An 18,703-nucleotide genomic window follows, 5' to 3' on the forward strand; every position below is an offset into this window, starting at 1 on the left:
CCTCCTTTGTTGCTGGGATCTTTTCTTTCCTTGTCTTCAGTGGGAGTTGAAGAAAGACAAGACTCATTGCACTTGCATCGACAGCAGAGGCCTGACTGATATCACCATCAATTACAGACACCCTGATCTCTTATTTCCTCATCATTTGAATTGTTGACGAGAGCTAATGTTCTTACCTAGTTATACCTCAAGAATGCATATCATTTGGTAAGGATTAGGGAGGGGGATGACTGGAGGCAGGATTCGAGCAGGGGTTCACACTTCCACTCAGACAACTCAGTGCAAGCATAGGGGTATGCAGCTTAGTCATGAAGAAGCAGAAGAAGAGGGAAAAGAGGGCGACATGGGAGGATGAGGCAGTGTTTCTGTCATGCTAAACAGGATGTACTGGTAGCTAATGTCCTCTGCAAGGTGATGGGGATAGCAGAGTCACCTTGCTGCAGAAGAATGTGTCCTTCTTAGACTTGGAAAGGTGAAAGATGTAGATCAAGTTGGCTATTCTTTTCACATCTGCAGACAGGGAATCTGGATAATGTGCAAGTTTCTTCACTTGCAGGAGTAGGATGTCTGCTCATCCATGTAGAACACCAGGATGCAGGATTATTTGTGATTCCTAGAGTTTCAAAAGGTAGAATGGGAACCAAAGCCTTCATTCACCAATCTTCTCTCTTGTGGAACCATCTTCCAGTCTTAGTCCAGGATGCATGCTGTCTTGTCTGACAGGTTCCAATGGATCGTAGTTGGACCCTCTGTTGTGGTCCTGCTTGCTCACTTCCCAGAATCTCATGTATTTCTATGTTTTAGAGGTTATTTATTATAGAAATCATAGAAGTCATGGTTCTGCTGCAGAACATGTGAGTCTAAGCTCTGCCTCATCACTCCCTGCAGAGAAGTGTACATGAGTACGTGAGAAAACCTTTTGAAGCCTCAAAACATGGATACGAAGCCTGACACCACTAATGTGCAGGTCTGGGCACCAGACGCCACGTGGCCATTCCTCTCAAGCACCTTGGTCACAAGGGGAATATACTATCTAGTTTAAATATATTAACATATATCGGGTCCAGTGTCCATTAATATGACAAATATTACTGCAGTCCCTATAATTCATTGATGGGAAATTATAGTTTTATGTTTATACAATAAGCTGGGATAGGCTCCAGCTCCCCCGCGACCCTGACGGATAAGCGGTATAGAAAATGGATGGATGTTTATACAATATACTATGAACAGTGAGTTAAGGAATATCTAATAACATCTATAAAAATAAATGATCAACCAAACCTCTGCATGAAGTTCATGGAGCTCAGCATTTACTAAAGATAACTCAACACCTGGATGATGGAAATCTAAGCCAAATGATATACTTAAATTAACATTTATAGAAAGTTTTCTGGCTTTGCTGTGAACTTTAACATACATTATAATAATTATTTATATATAATTAACATCTTTATCTTTATCATCATCTTTATCGACATTATACTAATATTTGCTAGTACCTTAATTAACTGTGAAGCCTTAAGAAATCACACTTTTAAGTTACTTAACGCTAATTACTGTATTAAAACCTGTTACTGTTAACTATTGTTAACTGTGTCTTTATTAAGTTATATAACTTTAAATTATGTATAAACTAATACCTTAATTAACAGTAATATTAATACTTATCACCCCATTATGTTACTTAATGTACCTTTATTGTAAAGTGTTACCTTTTAAACATGAATACTGTGGTGACACACGTGCATGATAAACGCACAGACTTTCTGTCCCACTGTTTTTCACTGTCCTCAAGGTGGTAGGGCACTATGTGAAAGAAAGAATTAACCAAATGTGGTTTCTAACCTGCAGCTCACCCACAAGCACTTTGATTTCTGTGTTAAAAAAAAATTCTGTTTCTTCATCTGTCTGTTTCTTCATCTTCATTGTCGTCATGACTCACCATAAATAATCAGCAAGCTCATCGATAGGTTCTATACACTGAAAATTTATAGTTAAATGTGGATGATGAGAGCGCCGGATATGAGGCCGATCCACACATGTACCGTACATTTCAAGGGGGACTATGAGTTGGTGTGCACAATTTCATAAATCTGAGTATTTTTTGCCACACGCCATTTTTGGCATTTTTTGTGCACTTGTAAACATTTAGTATGTCAATTCACAATCTAAAAAGGTCAATGTCAGACAGTTTGGTACTGCCACATTTCATGAGTGTAAGCCTGTTGCTGAAAGGTACAAAGATGTCATTTTGTTATTTTTCTCAGCAGAAAATATATTTATTGTATTATTATATATAAAACAGGCATCAAATGTCTGTTTTATTAGACATTACTCAGAAAAATAGCCGTGTAATTGCGCTGAGTGTATATTACATTTCTTCACCCAAGCAAGCTGTGCTTGCATTCTTGTGTTTGTCTTCTGAGTATATTATGATTGTAATGATTATGTGATTATATGATTATGATTATGATTGAACAGATAAACAGAAGGCATAAAGCACACAGATGACATCATACCATTACATAACACAGCAGCTCACAGTGTTGCAGCATTAAGCAGACTTTTACATAGTATAAACAACATAGGAGATAGTTCATTAGCTGAGAATACAGTGACAGTACATTACCCTGAGACCAGCAATACAAGTTTCATCCACTGTCATAGAGAAAAATGGATCAGACAGCAACTGGTAGAAGTCTCGGGAAGCAGTAACAAAACAGAAAGGCTTGTGCCTCAAATATTAAATGGTCTATTTTTACAACAAATTTGTGAAGTTATTGTCCCATTGTGACAATGTCAATAAATACAAGAGTGAAAGTTATTGTCCCATTGTGACAATGTCAATAAATACAAGAGCAAAAGAAAGCAACAAATAAATATGTAGCTGAATATGTGTCCTAAGCATGGAGCATTGCCCCAACTCTCAACACCCACTTTACAGCTGATAACACAATGAAAACTTAACCAATTCCAAATTAACCAACTGAACACATGCCATCTGGTGATTGTGAGATTTGGATGAAAATTCTAAAAAAAAAAAAAACAACAGTTAGTGGACCATGACAACTCCAGGATGACACTAATGTGCAAAATCTTATATCAGCACTCTTTTCATAACCTACTTTTTTACCTCTCACTTTCACTCCATCCATAGTGCTTCTTGTGTATCTCCTCTTCATGCAAAAAAGTCTCTTCTCATCAGTAGTCTTATTCTTCATAACAATGTGTTTTCCTCTCTACCCTACTCCTCCATCTCCTTTGCCATCATCATGTCCCCCGCTTTCACAGCACCAGCTCCTCCATTCTCTTTTTTCTTTGGCTCCTCTTTGCCTTTGTCATCTTCCTCATCTTCCACCTCATAATTCAGCCTTTCCTTCTCTGAAGCAACCACAGCCATCTCCATCTTAGCTTCTGAGTCTTCCTGTTTCTTGCTAATGCAAAGGAAGTTACCCAGGGAGATGACAAAGGCTGACAATGTGACCTCGCAGCCCGCCAACAGGAAGACGTACATGTACTGATGGGTGGCATCCAAAAGGCGACCTGATGGAGAGTACAAAAATATTAGCCTGATTAATACTGGCTTGCATCAAACTGGACTCATGAACTGAAAAACCTTCATTGCACAAGATACTACAAGTACATTATCAAAATTGAGAACAGTGGCCACAAAATGACGTAGATAAATAAACTTTTCTCACCTCCTTAAATTAGTTAACCATGCTATCAATACTTATGGCTAGAAATCTACTGTAAGTTTAATTTTCTTTTGTGCCTGGCATTGCCATTGGGTACAATGTAAAACTTTTTTAAGTGTCTATATATCAGTAAGCTCTCCATTTGTAAAGGAATGGATACAAAATGGCATGTCTGTTCTTACTTTAATTTTCTACCTCTAGTGATATTCATAGTGAAAAGCAAAGCAGAACCTCTTTCTTTACTGTGCATATGACATCTACATACATTTATATCTCGTTTTTTCTTGGAGTCAAATTCCTTGTATGGTCACACATACTTGGCAAATAAAGCTGATTCTAAATCTGATTCTATCTATATTTATCTAAGTGAATTTCCCCACTGTGGGATCAATAAAGTTCATCTTATCTTATCTCATCAAATAAAATTCCTACACTAGATGATTGTGTTGTGGCTAAATTGGGCCGATTGCTTGGCCTCAGGTATTGCTGCTTGCAGCTTTCTCAAGAATCACTTCAAACTCATTCACACTTGACACTGACTGTGTAGGGCTTTTAAAAAAATAATTAAATAAATTAAAATTCAAATTAGTTGACCCCTCTTTAGGCATAATCGTTATCGTCATGACTCTGGGCATAATATAGGCTAGTTCAGGGCTGCATGTTCTGCATGTGCCTGTGCCCCTAGGTGTGAGTGTGCGAACATGTATGATTGTCTGCCCGGCCCTGTGATTGACTGGCGGCCAGTCCAGGGTGTTTCCTGTTGTCAGCTGGGATAGGCTCCAGCCCCCGATGACTCTACATAGATAAGTGGTATAGAAAACGGATAGATTGATGGATGGATAATAATAATACTAGACCCTATTTGTCTGATAAATAGAAAAATAAATCAATTGTTAATAAAAAAATACTGGACCTCAATCAAAGTGCTTGCTCACACATTACTACAAATCACAGCAAAAATTGTACCTGAACTAGAGAATGAATATTTTTACTTATGTGGGGATTTAGTTTATCATTGAAATGAGTTAGAGTGATCAAGATATCATATACTTAAACTGCCTAAATTGGCTTATTGATTTCCATGCTGCTGCTCCAACATGGCCTTAGTACAGCAGTACATTTATTGCTTAGCTTTCTACACTGGTAATCCAGCAGATTCTCCTGGTTATATGCCAACAGCTGCATACAACCATGAGAAGCTGTGTGCTTTATTCTTGTCATGTCATGTATGGTTACTCTGTCTCTGAAAAACCTTCTATGCTTTTCTGACCTTAACCTATGAACTTCATTGATTTCTTATATGTCTCTCAGACTCCAAACTAGGCTGCCTAAAGAGGTTATAACCTTAGTGGCACTTCTTGACTTGACTTCTTGATCCTGATTGACTAGATATAATCAGGATCGTGGTCTAGAAATGATCCGTTTTAAGTAACAGGCTATGTACCAGAGCTCTACTCTTTTAGTTTTAACCAACTATAGACCCATATCTAACCTTCCATTTTTATTCATATAGCATCTTTCAAGAACTGGAGCTTCACAAAGTGCTTCAAGGCAGAAATTCATTAATATAAATGCAGACACAAAACACACAAAAAAAAAGCAGAAACAGACAGAAAACAGAAAAATGAAATAAAGCCCAATCTTAGCAAGTGGGTTTTAAGCTTTTTAAAACAGTGTCCAAAGATGTTAAGTCTGATTGAAAAAAGTTCCAAATTTCAGGAGCCACAACAAGCCTGGTCTCTGGCCCTAGGGACCTGCTTTAAGGTCTCCAATGCAGGCAGAAATCTTTATAGGTCATGCAGATCTATAGCTGATCACAAGAAATTTAGATTTAAGAGAATTTATGTGGAGGTACAGAGCAATAAAAATCAGTGTTAATGAGACCTTTTGGGGGGGGCATGCTTAACACTTTAGCAGCAGCATTTTTGACAAGTTTGGTCTTGTAACCAATCCAAGTATATTGGTCCAGAGTTAGAACCTGGTGTATAGTAACACCTAGATTTCTCATGGTGGATTCAATCATTGAGCTGAGAGACACAAGACCATCCATTACCTTATGTATAAGACTGAAATGGGCAGAAGAAACTGGAGACTGGATTTAACTCTCAGAAACAATCTAGCATCCAATTTCTTACAGCATGCAGCAGGTGTTTATAACTGACAATTCGGCATTATTATTAGGTTTAAACAACACATTAAACTGTATATCATCTGCGTTATCTGTTGAAAAAAGCTATCTAGATGGCATTACTCGCACCACTGTAAGGACTCTGGGAGTTATTTTTGATCAGGATATATTCTTTAACTCACATATAAAACAACTTTAAAGGACTGCTTTCTTTTAATTGCTGAATTATTGCAATTTCCTTGTTATTGTCCTGCATCAAATCTTTGGAGACTCCTTAGCTGATATTGTATCCCACTTATCCGTCAGGGTAGCGGGGGAGCTGGAGCCTATCTCAGCTGACACACACAGGGCTGACACACAACGACAGACAATCACACATATTCAAACACTCACACCTAAAGTCAATGTAGGGTAAGCAATTAACCCAATGGCATGGTTCTGGGAATGTGGGAGGAAGGTGGAGTACATGGAGAAAATCCATGCAGGCACAGCAAGAACATGCAAACTCCAGACAGGAGGACCTAGACTCAGATTTGAAACTGGAACTCTCTTACTGTGCCGTCCTTTTCTTAGTTGCAGTGAAAACAAAATTGGTAAAAACGGACATTTAGAGAAACATATTCACATTCCATTCCATGTTCTGACCTGCTCCAGGAGGCCCCACTAGTACAGCAATAGCTTCCATCAGCAGCACCAGGCCAATTGCACTGGAGAACTTCTCTGTCCCTACGATAGCCATGAGGACCTCGAACTGTAGTGCACCCACCATGCCATAAGACATACCAAAGAAGATACAGAAGAACACCAGACCTGTATAGTCATTCGCCTGCAAGTAGGGAAATACGACAACAGGTTTATATACTGATCTGCATGTACATCATTGGATTTACCAGTCTAAATGTTATAATATGACAATAATAAAATATAATATTCTTTTTAAATTCTTTTTTTTCTTTTCTTTTTTTTAAGGTGAAACTAGCAGGTCCAGTGCTTGAAACAAAACCCACTGTCACATTGTTACCTGTGATCCTATGATGTCAGTGCACCCATTGAAGATTATAGCAAAGCTGAACAGGTAGACACTTCTGGGCCGTACACCCTTCATGCCTGCGATTAGCCCTGATGCCGGTCGAGCAAACATATCAACAAATCCCAGGATGGTGAGCAGCAATGCCGACTTAGTGTCCTCATAGCCTAGGCCTTTAGCACGATTGACCACAAACACAGGGGGAACAAACAAGCCCAGCACCATTATAGATGCTGCAATGGTATAGATGACAAAACCTCTGTCCTTGAAAACGCTGAAATCCAACAGTTTCCTCTTTGGCTTGGGCTTCTTCTCCTCCCCTGCAGCTGTGGGAGTGCTCCCATCCAGCTCCTGGAGCTTCTTAAGGGGCAACAAGGGCCTCATGAGCGCACCGCAGGCACAGCAGTTCAGCAGCATTCCTCCCAGTATAAGGAACGCTCCCCTCCAGCCGTACTGGTACTGGAGAATCTGTCCCAAGGGAGAGAGACAGCACAGGGCTACAGGGCTGCCCGCTGCGGCCAGGCCATTGGCTAGAGGACGTTTCTCATTGAAGTAGCGATTCAGCATTATCAGAGATGGCTGGAAGTTTAATGCCAGACCCAGACCTGAGGAGATACAGGCAATATTACATAAATAATTAACTTTACTGCAAAACACAAAAGATATACAACTCCAGCCAGGACTTGGGCTGAAGAGATCTGCTGAAAAGGCAGATTCCACAAAAAAATCAATAAAGAGAGTGCAAAACAATTATACCCACTGACTCTGAACAAAAGATGTGATTATACTGTGTTGTGCACAGGAAAACATTAAGGCTGAACCAAAGACTACAACTATGCTGAGAGAAAGGAGAAATGTTGTTAAATACAGAGGGCCAGAAGAAATGTTGCTAACTCCACACCTGATAAGCCAGACACCATTCTCATCCAAGGCTCATAGTTATCAGGCAGCCCTACTGTGGAACCAGTTGCCAATCTGGGTTCGACAGGCAGACACCACCTCCACTTTTAAGACTAGACTTAAAACTTTCCTGATTAGTAAAGCATATAGTTAGCACCAAAAAAAGTGTGTAGGGCTGGTAGGCATAGTTTCACTCACCTCATGATATATAGCCACAGGTAGAATAGGTCTGACTAACTCTTAGTCTTTAATCTCTATCATAGCTACGCTGCTATAGGCCTATGCTGCCGGGGGACACAAACACCACCACCACCATCTCTACTGCCCCACCTCCTCTCCTCTTCTTCCTCTCCCCTCCTCTCCGCTCATCAGATCAACATATAATACATTATTTTATGTCACTAACTTTGTGTCCAGTTCTCCTCGTAGTTTTGTGTCTCTCCCTCCCTTTCCTTCTTTCTCTGTATCTTTCTGCAGTTATCTCTCCATCCACATCTACTTGTTGAACTTCATTCGGCCCTCTGACAATCCCAATGTCTACTGTCAACATCTGCCTATGTCATTCTTATATGCAGTGCTATTATAACTAACTCGAACAACATATCAGCTAAAAAACAAATACATATAGTTTTTCAGCATTCCAATTATAACAACCTGTCATGTTTGTCTTTTGTGATGAATGATGCTTATTGCATGTATGTTTCTCTCTCTCTCTCTCTCTCTCTTTCATCCTCTCTGTCCTGTCTACCTCTTCTTCCCCCCCTTCACCTGGCCGATTATCAGAAGGATAGTTCTCCCTTGTGAGTTGGGTCCTGCTCAAGGTTTCTTCCTGTTAAAAGGGAGTTTTTCCTTGCCACTGTCTGCTTGCTTTTGGTTCAGGCTCTGGGTTTCTATAAAGCACCTAGAGACAATTTTAATTATAAAAGGTGCTATATTAAAGTATTTCCTTTCGGGGGTAAATAAAGGAATTCTGATTCTGATATAAATAAAAAACTGAATTGAATTGAATTGACTCTATCATCAAACATGTAAAATGGCATATACAGTGCATCCAGAAAGTATTCACACGATTCACTTCTTCCACATTTTGTTATGCTACAGTCTCATTCCAAAATGGATTAAATAAAATTTCTCCCTCAAAATTCTCATAACAAAATACCTCATAATGACAAAGTGAAACAAGTTAGCTTGAATCTTCTGCAAATGTATTAAAAATAAAAAGCAGAAAATGTAACATGTACATAAGTATTCACACACTTTGCCATGACACTCAAAATTGAGCTCAGGTGCATCCTGTTTCCACTGATCATCCTTCAGAGCTTTCTACAACTTGTTTTGAGTCCACCTGTGGTAAATTCAGTTGATTGGGCATGATTTGGAAAGGCACACACCTGTCTACATAAGCCCTCACAGTTGACAGTGCATGTCAGAGCACAAACCGAGCCATGAAGTCAACTGTCTGTACACCTCTGAGACAGGACTGTGTTGAGGCACAGATCTGGGGAAGGGCACAGAAAAATTTCTGCTGCATTAAAGGTCCCAAAGAGCTCAGTGGTCTCCATAATCCATAAGTGGAAGAAGTTTGGGACCACCAGGACTCTTCCTAGAGCTGGCCAACCAACTAAACTGAGTGATCGGGCTAGAAGGGCCTTAGTCAGGGAGGTGACCAAGAACCCAATGGTCACTCTGACAGAGCTCCAGCGTTGCTCTGTGGAGAGGGGAGAACCTTCAAGGACAACCATTTCTGCAGCACTCCATCAATCAGGCCTGTATGGTAGAGTGTCCAGACAGAAGCCACTCCTCAGTAAAATGCACATGAAAGACCATCTGGAGTTTGCCAAAAGGCACCTGAAGGACTCTCAGACCACGAGAAACAAAATTCTCTGGTCTGATGAAACAAAGGTTGAACTCTTTGGCATGAATGACATGTCTGGAGGAAACCAGGCACCGCTCATCACCTGGCCAATACCATTCCTACTGCAAAGCATGGTGGTGGTAGCATCATGCTGTGGCAATGTTTTGCGGCAGCAGGAACTGGGAGACTACTAAGGGTCAAGGGAAAGATGACTGCAGCAATATACAGAGACATCCTTGCTGACAACCTGCTCCAGAGTGCCCTGGGCCTCAGACTGAGGCGAAGGTTTATCTCCCAACAGGACAACGACATAAGCATACTGATTCTCAAAACTGGCACGCCGCCAGGTTGTGTGCTCAGCCCTGCCTTATTCACCCTTTTCATGCACGACTACAAACGAACTGTTTGTACTGCTTCCATCAGGAAAGCAGTACAGGAACATTATAACAAGCACAAACAAACTCAGGGACAGCTTCTCACTCACATCCCACCCCCCTACAGGACTTCACACATGCACCCTCCCTCTGTACAAAATCGTTATGCTTGCATAATGACAATAAAGACTCTTGAATCTTGAATCATACAGCCAACATCACAAAGGAGTGGCTTCGGGACAACTCAGTGAATGTCCTTGAGTGGCCCAGCCAGAGGCCAGACTTAAGCCATGTTGAGCATCTCTGGAGAGATCCGAAAATGGCTATGCACCAACCTGATGGAGCTTGAGAAGTTTTATTTTTTTATTTAGTTTTATAATTAATTCAATTAATCCCTGCAAAATCCAGAATAGAATTTAAAATCTTTTTTTCCACTCACAATTTACTTCTTACCACTTGCTTTAAGTGCTCTGGCACCATCATATCTTAAAGAACTCATAATAGCCTATTGTTGGACTAGAACTAAAGAAATCTTTAGGGATTCATCCCAGATATCAGGATATTGTTGTTTAAAGACTGAATTAATGCCCTTGCCCATACCTTAACATCACTTAAAGTTGTGTGTTAAAAAACAAGGCCATTTTTAACTCCAGGATCTACACTAGATACCTGTCTGATAGTGCTGTGGTTAAATTTAAAGAAGCAGTGCTATTGTCATTTACTTCAGTATCATGTCCCCATACTGGTGAACATTACAACACTAAGCAAAAGTCTCGTGCCAACTGTAGTCCCTCTCAAATTGAACATTTTGTGGACAGTGCTGCAAGCTCATGAAGAACAACGCGGTGAGGTATTGTCTTGTTTTGGGTTTTTTGTCTCATCATTTCCTGTTTTATTTTGAAGTGTAACTCTCCTCTCGTTTCAGGTCACTTGCCCTTCCTTGTGTCTCCAGTCTGATTGTCTTCACGATTACCTGATTACCTTTCCACCTGTTTCCCATTGTTCAAAAAGTCTGCGTTTCCCTTGTCTTGTGCCAGTGTGTTTCGTCTCTGAATGAACACGCCAGCGTACCTTGTCATAGCCACAGAAATCTTGTTTAGAAGCTCTTTGTTGAATCCTCTGTTCAGAGTGATCTTTTGTTAAATCTTTTTCATAGCTCAGATTAGTTTCAAGTTAGATTTAGACTTAGATTTTTTCTCTTAAAGAGTGATTTTTTGTTGTTGATTTTTTGTTTAGAGAGTTTTCTATTATCCTCCATTTGGAGTGTTTTTTGTTCATAGTTAGAAGTATTTTTCCTCCCTTGGGAGCGTTTTCTGTTCCTATAATTCTTATAGCCTGTTTTCGTTTCTTCGTTATTTTGTTAACGTTTCATAGCCGTGGGTTCTCTTCTAGAGAAGAACCCTCGTCAGGTAATTTTCATAGCCTCTCTGATTTATCACTCTGCCAAGAGGACTTGCCTCAGACTTTCTCAATAAAGATTGAACTTGTTACTCGAGTCTCTGCATCTGAGTCCTGCTCCGAGCCCCAGCCTGACAAAGAGACTTGCACCCTTGAGGATAAGCATAATCCCAGGTTAGGTTTCTCTTCAGCACTGTAGCCAGGCTGACAGAGAGCCTTAGTGCTATCGAGCCTTGTATCCCTGTGACCCTCAGCAGCAATGACTTTATAACCTTTTTTAATGACAAGATTTTAAACATTAAAGACAAAATTCAACACCTACTGACCTCAGCTGGTACTGATCGACACTTTGCACTAGTTCCTCTACCTCACTGCTAATATAGTTAGCCTACTGCCTATCGCTGTACACACCAGACTGCCCATTGCACTAGTGATTTATAGTTAATTTAACATCTGTAAATATCATTTGTAAATTGTGTTATAGTTTCCACCTACACTGGATGCACATTTAAGCACATATCCATCTGTATAGTATGTTCATAGTACTTAGGATCTCTGTATATCATGTTTATATTATATCTGTAGCATAGACACCTGTACATACCCTGTACATACTGTAAATTATTGTATATCTGGCACTTACTGCTTATTGCACTTCTGGTTAGATGCCAAACTGCGTTTCGTTGCATTGTACTTGTGCATGTGTAATGACAATAAAGTTGAATCTAATCTAATCTAATAAGCCATCTTTTATGGTGTGGTCTCCTGGGCAGGCAGTGTCTCTGCCCGGGACAAAAACAGGCTGGAAAGACTGGTGAGGAGGTCCGCCTCAGTCCTAGGCTTCTCCCTGGGCTCAGTGGACGAGGTGGGTGACAGGAGGACAATAGCCAAGCTGTCGTCCATGCTGGAGACCCCCTCCCACCCCATGCAAGGCAATCTGACAGCACTGGGCAGCTCCTTCAGTGACAGACTGCTACACCCACGCTATGTGAAGGAGATGTACCGTCGCTCCTTCCTGCCCACTGCTGTCAGACTCCACAACAAGCACAGCTGATAGACTGGACATTTAAGCTGTTGAATGTGTTAACTGGACAATAAATCATGTGCAATAATGGGGACAAATGGTCACACCAGACCTGCAATAATACATGTGTAGTAATAATTGTGCAATAATCCTTACTCATGTAACACTACTACTAGGATCAGTACGTACATACTTAGTCTTTCCTGAAACAAATCGGTACAATAATCAATCCATCCGCTAATCATAACTTGAGGGACTCTAGTGTGAACAGTCTTTTTCTTTTCTGTACCGTGTACAGATGCAGGTACTTGTTTCCTGTTTATTTATTCTTTTTGAATGCACATCCTTCCCTTATCCTTGCATGCTTTGCACCCTCTGTATCCTGTTTGCTGCTGTAACACTGTAATTTCCCAGTTGTGGGACTAATAAAGGATTATCTTATCTTATCTTACTGGCTTCTCTACATTGGCTACCTGTAAAATTCAGGATAGAGTTTAAAATTCTTCTCCTCACATATAAAGCCCTGAACGGTCAGGCACCATCATATGTTAAATAGTTGATAGTTCCCTATTATCCCACGAGAGCTTTACGTTCCCAGAATGCAGGGCTACTTGTGGTTCCTAGATTCTTCAAAAGTAGATTGGGAACCAGAGCCTTTAATTATTAAGCTCCTCCTTTAAAATATAACCATCTTCCAGTTTCGGTCTGGGAGGCAGACACCCTCTCCACATTTAAGAGTAGACTAAAAACTTTCCTGTTTGATAAAGCTTATAGTTAGGGCTGATCTAGGCCGGCCCCTAGTTATGTTGCTATAGGCTTAGACTGCCAGGGGCCCTCCCATGACGCACTGAGCTCTTTCTTCCTCTCCCTCTCCTTCTGCACACATTCATGTCCCATTAATGCATATCACTAACCCAACTTCTTCCCTGGAGTCCTTGTGCTTTCTTGTCCCGCAGGTTCCTATCGATCGTGCTGCCATCCTGCTGGAAACTTACTGCGATTACTACTGTTTAGTCATAATCTGATTTAATTCTGTTACGACTCTGTACAGCTACTAACATTATGACTGTTACTACTATTGTGATCAAAATTACCATAATACCTTCTGTATGCTTCATTGTCATTATCATTATCTACATTTCCAATACTTCTGGTATTATTACTGCTGCTATGCATCTCTGCTTGTGTGCTCCTTCTCTCACACCCCACCCCCTCTCCCTCTCTCTCTCTCTCTTTCAACCCAACCGTTCAAGGCAGATGGCTGCCAATCTTGAGCCAGGGTCTGCTCCGAGGTTTCTGCCTTCTAAAAGGCAGTTTTTCCTCGCCACTGTTCCTAAGTGCTTGCTCAAGGGGAATGTTGGGCTCTCTGTATTAAAGTTTAATTAAAGAGTTTGGTCTAGACCTGCTCTAATTGGAAAGTGTCACGAGATAACTTTTGTTGTAAATTGGCACTATATAAATAAACTGAATTGAATTGAACTGAATCATAATGTGCAGCCGAAAATGGTTGAATGATCACTGAATTATGTTGAAATTCATGTCTTTCACAATAACTGATCTAAATTTAGTTATCACACCTTTTGATACATAAACATCAGACTTAGTGGAATGGTTATGGATGCATGTAAATTTCCATGCCCCTATCACATGCCTGTATTTTTCTTTAGTGTCCATGTATATGTTTTGATCCTACCTGTAATAACTCCAGTGCAGAAGTAGATGTACATGATGCTGGTAGCAAAGGAGGACAAAATCATTCCCAGTGAGGCAAAGAGCCCTCCAACCATCATCACTGGTCGACAGCCAAACTTGTTCACCAATATACTGCACAGAGGGCCTAAGGAAATAGTCAGTCACTAAGTACACGATATATACATGTAGCATGGTATTAAGACTTTGATGCTGACAGTTAATCACTGTCAGACGTATCTTTGTCTACCTGTGCCATACAGCATGGCAAGCAGAATTGATGAGATCCAGGCAGTGTCGCTGTAGCCAACGTCAAACTCTCGGATCAGTTCTTTGAAGAAGACACTGACAGCCTTGGGAAAAGCATAGGAGAAGCCAGTGACGACGAAGCAGCCGGTCAACACTGCCCAACCCCAGCCGCCATCTGGTGCCTTCACACCAGGAGGACCATCATCCAACACTGCTCCTCCCATGATGCTCTCTGACTGCTGTGTTGAGGTTAATGGCTATAAATACAGTGGTGTGATGCAGATTAGTATGGATATATACAAATTACAGGGCCTTGCTATGTCAAAATAGTGACAGTAACTGATAGCTAGTGACACATAGATATGAAAAACATAGTGACAACATAAATAAACAGTCATTGAAAAAAGACAAAAAATCTGAAAATATAAGAAAACCCCACCAAAATAAAAAATATAATAATTTATTAAAATGTTATAATAACGTACACTATCCAGACCATAAGAATCCCCAGTACTTCTTACACATTTATATACAAATCTTTACTTGCCTACTTTACTCTTCGACGCCTTTCGGCTTTAATGTATACCTGTTAGACCTACTCTGGCGTACAACAGGTTGTCGCTTAACAAGGGAAATTCAACGTGAGATGGCAGAAACAAAAACATACAAAGAAAATATTGGTTAAGCAAAACAACCCACCGTACCTTCTGAGATGCACGTTTCCGTCTCTCAAAGGCGCTTCTACACAAATCGCAAGTGCGCGCTTCCTTTATCGCACGGAGGGGTACCGACGGAAACTCCTAAAGTGACTCTCCAGAGCTCCGCCTCTCTCTTCCTCTTGGATAAATGATACGTCTTTTGTGTGTCACCTCTGCCACTGCCTATTTTATTTGTATTCTGCCACCTACATAGTGACAACATAAAAAAACAAAAATTTTGCAACAAACATAACAAAGTGCTTATTTGGCCATGCATACTAATCAGGGGACAGTAGTGGCACTGGCCATGATGGATGAAAATTTCTGCTTAGTGTTTCTGCTTAGTGACTCCATTACAATGAACCAGGACACTGAGATAAGTCTCTTCCTGATAAGCCTAAGCTATAAAATAACTGCATTGTTATCTGTTCTCTCTGCTTCACTGACTGACGTGCACACATCTTGATTGTAATAGTAATCGTAAAGATAACAAATTGTCGTAAAATATATGAAACATGAGACAGCGTTGAATAAACTACAAGTTTTCAGTTTAGTGCAATAGGGCCAGGAACCATTGTCAATCTCTGTAGCTGGGGAACAGTTTGAAAGACGCTCGATTGCCATGGAATCCTAATGCAGCAAAGATAAACGAGCTAAGTTTCACTTAACGCTGGATTTAGTCCTTTAAAATATGTTATTAAGCTGAACGTCAAATAGTTGTTTGGTCGCTATATTCCGTGTTGACCGTGAAGAATGAAGTCTTAACGTTATGAGCCCAAACGGTATTAATTTTGCAGGTCCTACAAAAGCTAAAGCTAACCAGGTAGACTAACTAAATGTTTGTTAATTGTGTGTGCGTGTATGTCTGTCTGTCTGTATCAGTAATTTGCACCAGTGTTCCCGAAATCCTCCCATGGGTGATATTTTTTTCCAGGATGGCGAAAGCAATTTACTAATATTTAATTAACGTTTAAAATTGTCCCTCTCAGTCTTGCGAAAAAATGGGCTTAATAATCGGTCTGGAGCCAGGAGAAGAGGAATCCCTTCATTCTATATAACACATTAAGACAACAGAAGTGCTGTGGAGTGCAGAAATGCGTGAAAAAAAGCATAAATGAAATTTTGCAATGAGAAATACAAACAATAAGATAAAACTATTCATAAAGAAAACCAAAATAAAAACATATATATCCAACCTGAATATCCAAATTGAACAAGCAATTTTACAAACCCAACGAAATCATCTGGCAATTTCCGCAATGTCTTTTAAGAGATGAGTGGTCTTTAAAAAGCACTTTGTTTTTAAATATTCTAGAAACAACAAACAGATTTGTTGTGAACTTGCTGAAGAAATCTGGCTTGTATTGAGCCAATTCAGGGCCAAAAATTTCATTAATTTGAAAAAAGATTTGAACTTGAAAGTTGAAATTTTGATTTTGAACTTTGAGAAATACAACATTGTACTCGAACTAAAAATAAGTGTAGGAAAAGTTTACTTTAAATATAATTTTTATTCAGTTCTGAAATTCTTTTGAATAAATCATCTGTTTTCAATTTTCACATTCAGATATATTTCAATATTTTCAAACTTTTGGCCTGGATCTGGCGTGGGAGGCATTGCATCAGCTTAGAGGGGTGTGGAATCGTGAGTGAGAGCAAGATGGCTGAGAGCCTTCCTCTATCATCTCACTTTCTATACACTATGTTCACATTATGAGCAGTGAAAAAAACTGATGCTATTGATAAGGTTCTGTTTAACCAGCTGTTTTAATCCAAACTCGGCACCAATCACAGTATAAGAGCAATATGCAGCTATACCTGATTGTGCAGTTCAGCAGCCACACTTTAACGTTTGACGTTTCCACATGCAACAGAGAACATGGCGAAGGATTGGCTAGCAATGGTGTCGGCGCCCTCAAGACAGCCGGGCAGGTTGAAATGTCGGTGTGGACAAAATGTTGGCTGTTTTTTGAATAGATACTCTGAGAAATTATTCCAAATGTTATAATGATGGGTAATTTTTGTAACATAGGGGAAAATTGGCTAAAACTGGAAATTAAGCGTAGGACTGGCAGAGTGTACGATAGCCTTCTTTGTTATGCTCTCACTCATGTTTCCATGCCCCCCATGCCACATCCGGGCCAGAAGTTTGTAACTGAAAAGATGAGACTGAAACCCAGAAGTGAAGAAAAAATCTGAAACCTGAGAAAATAAGATTTGAAATTGTAAAAAAAAAAAAAGAAGGTGAATCTGAAAACCTGAAATCTGAAACTGAAAAAAAATGAGGCTTCAACTATGGAAATATATATGAAAGTTAAAAATGAAAATAGATAATTTATTCAAAAGAATTTCAGTACTGAATACACTTATTTTTAGTTCAAATAAAATGTTGTATTTGAAGTTCAAAATTGATATTTCAACTTTCAAGTAAAAATTTTTCAAATCTAATTCTAATTTTCAAATTAATGAAACATTTGGGACTAATTTGGCTCCATATTTTGTGAATATGATGCTTGCCTTGAAGATACAGCAATTTTATAAAATTATCATCTTCATTGTTTGATTTTACATTAAAAAATATACTTTCTTAGAAAGGACTAGACCTGATGAGTCTCAAACAAAAAAATGTGATTCCAAAAGTTATTTAAATGTATAGCATAAAATCAAAAGCATAAAATGACTATTTTGCCGGGGAAATCTATTGAAACTGATACCATAACATTCGTGCTAATGTTAGGAAACATCACTTTCTAACTATGAAAGTTTTGACATTGACTTTGAAGATAAGTAAGACATGAACATTGTTACAGGAACCTTTCTCAAGAACCAGATTAACTCCCGAGATAAATTAATATCATGAGAACACTTTAATGAGAAACAGCAATTTGGTGGAAATACTTTTAAGTAGTAACAATGCAGTTCACTTTATATAGCAATTCAATGTTCATATAGCAAAATCACAACAAATGCTATCTCATGGGATTTTACAAAAGGCTAAGACCATACTCTTTAATGTAGTCTTTAATATATATACACCCAATGTTCCCCCTTCAGCAAACACTTAGCAACGGTAGTGTGGAACAATTGCCTTTTTGGACATAGAAACCTCAAAGCAGGCCTGTGTTCTCAGTGGATGGCCATCTGCCTTGACCGTTTGGGTTGAGTGAGATTATATACCTTAGTCATAACAATCCTTAAAAGTTATAGGCCACTACTTATCAATATGCAAGATTTTTGATTGCTTTAGGAATGAGCCCACACTGGAAAATATGGTGATAGTCACTTGTTTGTGGCTCAGAGAGGGAGGGTCATGATGATTCTTCCCTCTGACAAAGCAGATTTAGGTACAGACCATATCATTCAGTTGACTTCACTGCGGGAATCCTCAGAAGTTTCTGAACATATATAATTTGAAAATGTCAAGACTTGTGCGAGTTGGCACAACTGGCACCATCTGCTTTTTTTTCCAGAAAATTCTGTCTCACTTATAATGGGAATTTATGAGGAAGTTGGCTGGTGTTCCTCACCCTCAAGGCCTTCCTAAGCCAAAACTGTCAGGCAGTTTGAATTAATAGTTTAATGGCTGGAACCAGCACAATTTTCCCAATGTTTTTATGTAATATTATGTGTGTGGAAGGAATATTGTGGCTGTGGGAGCTT

At 39.6% G+C, this 18,703-nt stretch overlaps 2 protein-coding genes across 2 annotated transcripts in view; one reads left to right on the forward strand and one right to left on the reverse strand.

Annotated features, from left to right (window-relative positions):
• Positions 1 to 1,645: 1,645 nt before the first annotated feature.
• On the reverse strand, positions 1,646 to 15,194 carry LOC124052544 (monocarboxylate transporter 4-like). The gene is made up of 6 exons (XM_046376935.1): positions 15,050 to 15,194; positions 14,347 to 14,602; positions 14,101 to 14,244; positions 6,851 to 7,461; positions 6,475 to 6,655; positions 1,646 to 3,546 (listed from the first exon to the last, which is right to left on the reverse strand). Exons 2-6 carry the CDS (start codon positions 14,567 to 14,569, stop codon positions 3,248 to 3,250), a joined length of 1,458 nt encoding a protein of 485 aa, XP_046232891.1. The 5' UTR covers positions 14,570 to 14,602; positions 15,050 to 15,194; the 3' UTR covers positions 1,646 to 3,247.
• A 441-nt stretch (positions 15,195 to 15,635) lies between these two features.
• LOC124052543 (coiled-coil domain-containing protein 57-like) overlaps positions 15,636 to 18,703 on the forward strand; it is a 33,574-nt gene continuing 30,506 nt past the window's right edge. The window contains 1 exon segment of the mRNA XM_046376934.1: positions 15,636 to 15,866. The gene's annotated coding sequence lies outside the window, so the exon portion shown is untranslated.

The sequence above is a fragment of the Scatophagus argus genome, chromosome 21, assembly GCF_020382885.2.
Source record: "Scatophagus argus isolate fScaArg1 chromosome 21, fScaArg1.pri, whole genome shotgun sequence".
In the NCBI taxonomy this organism is placed as follows: domain Eukaryota; kingdom Metazoa; phylum Chordata; class Actinopteri; family Scatophagidae; genus Scatophagus; species Scatophagus argus.

What these genes read in the sequence shown, in the direction of transcription:
- LOC124052544 (XM_046376935.1), bottom strand. Translation starts at nt 14,569, where the DNA reads ATGGGAGGAGCAGTGTTGGATGATGGTCCTCCTGGTGTGAAGGCACCA. An exon ending in TGCCATGCTGTATGGCACAG is followed by an intron (nt 14,245 to 14,346) that starts GTAGACAAAGAT and finishes CTATTTCCTTAG; the next exon opens with GCCCTCTGTGCAGTATATTG. An exon ending in AGTGGGGCCTCCTGGAGCAG is followed by an intron (nt 3,547 to 6,474) that starts GTCAGAACATGG and finishes ACTCTCCATCAG; the next exon opens with GTCGCCTTTTGGATGCCACC.